General features: G+C 39.7%; 1 protein-coding gene across 1 annotated transcript; it reads right to left on the reverse strand.

The window, feature by feature from the left end:
• Positions 1-3,673: 3,673 nt before the first annotated feature.
• Positions 3,674-7,417, reverse strand: LOC133517307 (acyl-CoA Delta-9 desaturase-like). The gene is made up of 5 exons (XM_061850557.1): positions 7,096-7,417; positions 6,566-6,696; positions 5,907-6,001; positions 4,432-4,542; positions 3,674-4,314 (listed from the first exon to the last, which is right to left on the reverse strand). Exons 1-5 carry the CDS (start codon positions 7,316-7,318, stop codon positions 3,810-3,812), a joined length of 1,065 nt encoding a protein of 354 aa, XP_061706541.1. The 5' UTR covers positions 7,319-7,417; the 3' UTR covers positions 3,674-3,809.
• Positions 7,418-7,957: the final 540 nt, after the last annotated feature.

Here is a 7,957-nt window from a genome sequence, read left to right on the forward strand (position 1 = left end):
GAGCATAAGGTCATAAGGCACGATATGAAGCAAGTATTAAGCCTAACTTCCTTAATAAACACCAGGTTGCTCGTAACGTTGCTATAACGCTATGAGCGTCTTATTAAAGCAACATGCCTATTCACAAAACCACAGAATAAGTAATAGTACTACCTTACAGAAAAGTAACTTCCTACAATACCGAACTTTGACAGCGATTCAGGGACGAATCATGCTGTCCCTTTCTTATGTATGGTACTATCCCCTTCGGCTATTTAGGGTTGTCAAAATTCAAGTCATTATCTTATCTGTGGTGGCACGCAAAGGGAAGTAATGTTGTGCCAACTCTTATAATTGCGCGGAGCAATGCTGAGCCGAACGGAGCCGAGAATTACCGAAAGGAGTGGTTTCGCCCCCATGACAAAACACGTAACACGTGAAGGTGACGTTCGGGTGTCAATTAGGGACTACTCCCGGTACTGGTTTTTAATACAAATACAGTATTTATTTATTCCGCTTTCTATCACCGCACCGCTCGCCGTCGGCAGGGTGTTCATCCTCACACCCGAATAGAACCTAAATGGTCGCGTACTGTGCGATTTAAGAGGAATTTCCTCCCGCGAACGCTTCGGCTGTGGAATGAGCTTCCTGCCGAGGTTTTTTCGAGGGGCTACAGTATGGGGTTCTTCAAAAAAGGAGTGTACAGGTTTTTAAAGTGTCGGCAACGTGCATATTACAACACTCTGGTGTTGCAGGCGTCCATAGGCTACGGTGACTGATTATCATCCGGCGAGCCGTATGCTTGTTTGCCACTGACGTGGTATAAAAAAAACAGTACCGGAACCAGGAATTTCCGGTTCTCGCAATACAAACTCAGTATCGGGAGCATTCCCTAACATCAACTGCAGCTATATTGGCGCCATTCAAAAAATGATTTCTTTTTTTAATTTAAACTAAAACATACCAAACGCATATTATTTTTTTCCTTTCGATTCTTAGAGTCAGACTAAGATAAGTTGGCAGCCCAGACAGTGCAAGTGTTTTTTTAAAGGTCAAACTTCTATGAAATTATGACGCTTACTTAACACTTGTACAGTTTGGGCTGTCAAGATGCCAACTTATCTTGTTCCAAGTCTACGTAATACAGGGGCAACTTATCTTGTTCAATAATACAGGGGGGAGCGGGTCGACCTATCCTAATTTTTTCTTACATAGGGTGGGAGGGGTTCAAAAAACGGCAAAAATCGTCTTACGTAATAAATGAATGTTGCGGCCGCTGTATCTATCAATAACCTTGATACAATGAGTGACGGAAAAAACGTCAAAGAACTTGTCTACGCAGCCTGCCCGCATAACCAACATGCCAATCGTTAACGCTTCGTAGCGAACGAAACGCAATTATCACTGTCGCACTAATATGGAAGAGGTATACAGAGATGATTACTCGTACGCTACGCTACGAAGCGTTAACGATAAGCATGTTGGCTACGCGGGCTGGTCAGTTAACACCGAAGCGGTTGCAAACTTTACGAATAGCCTCTATTTAGTACGGGGTGAGACGTGATGTCATAAACATGGCACCCGACATCAGACGTGAACGCAGACGTAAATATAAACATGTATTCATATACCTGTTCATTTCATATACAGGTTAACCTCATAGTTAAGGAGCCGGTAGACGACGTTTTGGATTTAGACCTCCCTTTGCGCAAATAATTTGTTCAATAAATTAACCCTTTGAACGCTTGATGTCATAAACACAAACATCACTCAAATGTCAAGCTACCGCATGCAGGAGCTAATGTAAACCTTACTCCAAAGTGTGAAGGTTACTTTGACAGCGTTCGCCATAACACCTAAAGTTGTCCTTGGCGCGGTGGGCTTGACTAACCTTTAAATAATATTTTTTTTTTTTTTTGTTTAAGTGTTCTTGGCGTTCAAAAGGTTAACAATTACATTATGTTATACACGTAAATTTGTTCACAAAGAAGCCGTGTAGCGACTTATCATGATGATATATTTTTTATTTGCAGTTATCGAAGTTCGCTTTTATGGTACCTGTAAAACAACACTTCAACGTTTCAACGTTTTAAATAGTTTACTTCCCGCTTGATTTATATTTTAATTTAAAAATTAAGGTGTTACGATGCCGGACATGTGTTTGAAAATAAAAAAATGGCAGCCGTTGGCGGCCACTGTCGAACTCGAAAATGGTCAAAAATTTTTATTTGTATTCTGCCTCTTTCGTACTCATGGTATGTTCATATACGTGATGGCTTCCGTTTTGCACACTTTATTCATCGACTCATCGTAGATCTCTGATTGCAACTAAAGTTTTCTTTGCCGCCTTTTTCTACAGACGGAAATGTGTGTCCAACCTATATCGAATCGATTACGTATATATAAATAGTTTGAAAAACCGTTTCAGTATTAAATTATAATATATAAAAGTAAGTCTGGAATGTTTAAGGACTTTAGATTTAAATTTTGTCAATTATTTATTCTGTGATAAGCGCCACTTACATCCACACTTCGCGATTTCGGGCCCAAAATCAGTCCCGATTTCGGGCCTATAATCGTTTTCGTTTCACGGAATATCAGCACATCGTTGAATAAAATAAAAAATAAAGTAAAATAAAAATCATTTATTTCGGACCACAAAAATTCATAACAGGTTAGTAAACATGTACATGCAGAGCTTGTAATTAAGACTATGTTAATACTTAATTTATTATATACCTATCTACCTACTACATTTCATCATAGGGAGTTAAGGAACGGTGCAGGTTCGACCAGTGCTGCATATAGCGACTATCGAGCCTACCCGCTATCACACTCAGGATACTGTTACTAAGTAGCGGATGAAACAACGCGCCAAAAGTATCTGATATTCCGGATAACTTTTTCAAATATAGATAAATCTCTAATATTCACTTTCAAAAGTATATCTTTTACAGGCTTAATCGGTCTACATATAAAACCATCAAATTTTGCTAAGCTGTTACAGAATGATACTTTTAGATACTTTTGACACCTTGTTTGATCCGCTACTTTTGATGCTGACTGTACCACAATCAGCAAAACTTTTACTTCTACAACCTGTTACACAAAATCTTTTACCCATTTTTTTAAATATTTCGCAATCAAATGCTGAGCGTCCCCATTTACGTATTTTGAAAATATCTCCGAAATATGTCATCAAGTTGGGGATACCAATTAATTTTCAAAATTTTTACAATACCTACCATATTAAAATTAATGTTTTTTTTTTGTGCACATACTTGGTTTAATCAGTTAATAATATTGACATCATTATTATTTACAAATTAATTAAAAAATATTAAAACCGCACTCTGAATATAGCACTATAATTAAATAAGGAGGTTTTTTGGAGAGGGAGGAGGAAATTTCAGTAGAATATTGCTATAAATACTACCACAATTGTATGTTTTTAACATTGGCAACATGTGCGTGTGAGTCACCGCGACCGCGACCCACCTTTGCTATCTCAAGTGGACTAGAGAAAACGTCTCTAGTCTGGCAAGAACACCTTTCAGGCTCAGTGATAAGGTTCAATTTACTATGACAAAAAAGTTAGAGTGTGCTCCACTTTATATCTCCATGATCCATGATAGTTCAATTGAGAACAATTATTAGATTCAAATGTTATTTTTGAGAAATTAAAACAATAACATGTTTGTAAAGTACATGAAACCATTTTATTAATGTTTTCTGGTCCATTTTCTCAATCTACATATATAACGAGGTACAAAAATATTTTAGCAAATCCTAAAGTAAATGGCATTCGAAGAGAAGACTTACATATCTATTTAATCATATTTAGGGTATATTCTTACAGCTGCATTCACCTCTTCTTTAGACTGGTCCTTGTCGCCCCACCCCCAAATATGATGCGAGCCATCTCCAGTTCGCATAACACGCTTCTGAATGACGTCATCAGAGATGGTCTTCAAGTCATAAGCCCAGCCGATTCTCGCAAAGAAATCTATGAACGCCGTAGCCAACATAAGCGTGCCTCCTCCGAGTTCTGACGCCTTATAATCCCAAGGAAAGGCGTGATGATAGTTATGGTAGTTTTCTCCAAATAGTATTGGAGTGAGAAGACTAATTTCTGTAGCCAGCATGTCTTTGTCGTAGGGCCTGTACCCCCATTTGTGGAGAGCGGAGTTGACTAAAGCAATAGCGTTGTAGGCGCAGACGTGGTGGAACAATACGGGCACGAAAATGGCGTTAGTCCAGGTCTCGTTCCAGAAGTAGACCGGGGTAACCGTGGGGAGGATGAAGCAGATAATCGTCACTAGGATTGCGTAATATCTGGAACAATTTGGAGACTTATTTCTGTCTGACTCGCGCCAATACATGTACGGACAAGTACGAGCGAAATGCACGATATGATATGATATATTTGAGAAAGCAGTTTATGCTACTCACTTTCGCTGGAAGTGCAGTATGGGGTTGGATTCAACGTCGCTAAGGTCTATCAATTTGCTCTTTCGTTCGAACTCCGGGTGTTTCTCCATCATCAGCCACCCGACGTGGGAGAAGAACGATCACGATCACGATTTACTTTTGGCTTCTCTTAAGAATGTGAACATTTCATCATCTGTGGCTGAATGGTTTGCTTCCTATCTCCGGGACCGTCATCAGTTAGTTCGGGCTGACAGATCTTCTTCGGACTGGTGTGAACTCCAATCTGGGGTTCCACAGGGTGGCATTCTATCCCCACTGCTTTTCTCCATTTTTATTAACCTCATTACCGCTAAGATTAAATGCTCCTACCATTTGTATGCCGACGACTTGCAGCTATACACTCAAGCAAGCACCGATGATTTGGATCGAGCTATTGCTGATTTGAACGCTGATCTTAACTTCATATCTACCTGGTCACGTTGTTATGGCATTGCAGTGAACCCCACCAAATGTCAGGCCATCATACTTGGTAGTGCGCGCTTGCTGTCCTTGACGGACACGAAGTACTTAGCCCCTATCCAGTATGAGCAAGTAGATATACCTTTTGTGCCGCAAGTGAAGAACCTGGGGTTGATCATCGATAGTGGGCTGACCTGGGATCCTCAGGTGTCTGACGTTTGTCGTAGAGTGACCAATACTCTAAGAGCACTTTATCGGTTCAAACATTTTCTCCCGACCTGCACCAAGACTCTTCTTGTCCAAGCCCTCGTTCTGCCCATCCTGGATTATGCTGATGTGTGTTACAGCAATCTCTCACAAGCTTACCTAACCAAGTTCGATCGGTTACTTAACAATTGCATCCGGTTTGTCTTTGGACTCCGAAAATACGACCATATCTCTGCTTATCGCAAAAAACTTAACTGGCTCCCTATTCGTGAACGTCGATCCTTGCGTATTCTCTGCACTTTGTTTACAATTTTATTTAATCCTTCAGCCCCTGATTACCTTCGTTCCAAATTCAAATTTGTTACTCCGCGCCCCGGCATCGATCTCCGAACCTCCCGTAGCCTTCAACTTATTGTCCCTCGACATCGTACAGGTTTCATGTCGAATTCCTTCAACATTCAGGCAATCCGGCTGTGGAATGATCTTCCTCTCTCTATGAGACAAGCCCAGAACAAATTCTCCTTCAAGCGCATGTTGCGCAAGCATCTGTTTGACAAGGTTCAAAGGTCGTCCTCATGATGTTTCACAATGGGTATATATTTATATATGTATGTATTTATATTTATGTATCATATTATTTATGTACGTATAATTTAATATAGGTAATATTGTGATTTTTTTTTGTCATTTTACTCTGTATTCTGACCCTGCACCAATTAGGATCTTTCGGTTTGGCTCATGGTTGACTGGTAGAGAATGCCTTCTGGCATTAAGTCCGCCATTTGTACTCTTCATGTATTGTGCAATAAAGTTTAAATAAATAAAAATAAAAGAACAACCCTCGTGTGGCGTTGTGCGGGTCGGCGTCCGTGTCCACGTACTTGTGGTGCATGCGGTGGTCGCGCACCCAGTTTATCACCGAGTACTAATAACAAAAAAAAAAAAGGCAGGAAAAAATAAACAACAACCTAGATCTGGATGTTCTGGTTTAACTTTGCTTGGAAGGCAAACGTGGGAAATTTTAGTGAGAGAGGGAAGAATTGTATCAGTGTATTCAAGATTTGGAGTTGGCCGAGGATGTAAGGTTCCAGTAAAAGGTTAGACCGAATACACAACGAGTGAAAAGGTTTTGGAAACGGGTATGAGACATCAAGTTTTACTAAAACGATAGGGAAAATTCAGTTAAAGAAACATGTTAAGTCATACCACACATACGATATGGAAAAGTGGAAGGAAAGCCGTGACGTGCGTGGTTTAAATCATGTTAAGAACATTATCTCAATTTGTGGGTTATCTGGAGCTTACGATAATAGCTCAAAAGTGGGATGAATAGCGTCTACTTATCTAGAAAGAGCTTATTCTTACAGAAGACAAAAAAGAAGACAAACTTGACAAGGCAATTAGGTTTGATAATGGAATACTAAAATCGGGATTCGACAAAGAGCTAAGTTGAGTATGACAACTTAATTATTTTTCTGGTAACTCTTACCTGGAGAGCACTAGTTTGAAATATCATAAGGATGAGTTGGAGAGGCCATTTAGCCTTGTAGGCCCTGTGGCTCCAGAGCCGGTGGGCTCCCGCTGTTACGCCCAGAATTGACGTCACATACAAAAAGAAGGCTGTGGAATAAAATACGAGTAAATGTACTTATAGTGGAGCGCAATTAAAACGATTTCCCGTTGGTTACTTGTTTTCATTAAATCATTAACTTTTAAACCGCGTTTATAGCGTGGTCGCTTCAGAATCTTCTTATGCGGGTACTATCTGCTGTAATTCGTTGTGTACTGCCCCATATTAGCAAGGACTTCTAACTCAAGCTGGATGCCTCACCTTTTGGTGGTGAGCGAATCCAGTGAATTTAACTCGATCGACACTTGACAAAATGTGATTCAAAGACCTATACTAATTAACGAACTAGAATAACTATAATAGTCTGCCTAGAGCTCAAAAATGAACCCACGGGAATCGTGCCGGGAGCGAATCAACTGTACATCTTGAAATATAGAAAATTATCTTACTGAATATATTCATTTGCCATTTCGCCGACGCCAGGGTCAAGTAACCTCCATACAGCCCGGCAGTATACAGCAGCACACCGTAGAAGATGATATGCTTCACGTATCGGTATTCCCACTTGGCATCCCCGGCTTTCTGGACCGGCGTCTTCGCCAGAGCCATGTCCTCCGTCTCTGCGTCGTCTTCGAACAACACAGCATTCGCGTCCGTGTCTTGAGGAGCCATTCTTTCAAATTGTGACTTAGAATAGGTAATCTAAAAAAACAACCGTATTATTCATCAATTTTTGGTCTTCATCAGAAGTTGGACAATCTTCGACCCTTCCGTTTATAAGATACAAAAACGTCTGCCCACTTCCGCAATAAACGTCTTGGCCTCTGCACACCAGAAGGCCTACCGCGAACCACGTTCGACGTGCTGCCTCTCTGTCGCACTTGTAAATTCGTACGTAAGTGTGACAGGAAGGCAACACGTCGAACATGGTTCACGGCCCTCTGAAGCCAGCGGTTTCAACGGCAAGAGGGACAAATAGTTTCAGATTAAGATTAGATATAGGGGGTGTGTAATGCTTAATATAATTATAAAAAAAAAAAACTATCAAACATTTGTTATAATGCCGTTTGATATAATATTATATGTTATAATGTAATTTTTATTATACGTTTCTTTTGTTATAATGCGATTTCATCTAAACTGGCATTGATATAATGCCTATTGTAATATAATTTTTAAGTAGTATACAGAAATCTTTTATAATGACTTTTGTTATATTACATTTTTGTATAACGTAATATTTTATATAATTTTATCAAGTATAAATACATATTTTGTAAAAAAAAATTGACATATTTAATTTAATGATAA

The sequence above is a fragment of the Cydia pomonella genome, chromosome 4 (assembly GCF_033807575.1).
Source record: "Cydia pomonella isolate Wapato2018A chromosome 4, ilCydPomo1, whole genome shotgun sequence".
NCBI classification, from domain to species: Eukaryota; Metazoa; Arthropoda; class Insecta; order Lepidoptera; family Tortricidae; genus Cydia; species Cydia pomonella.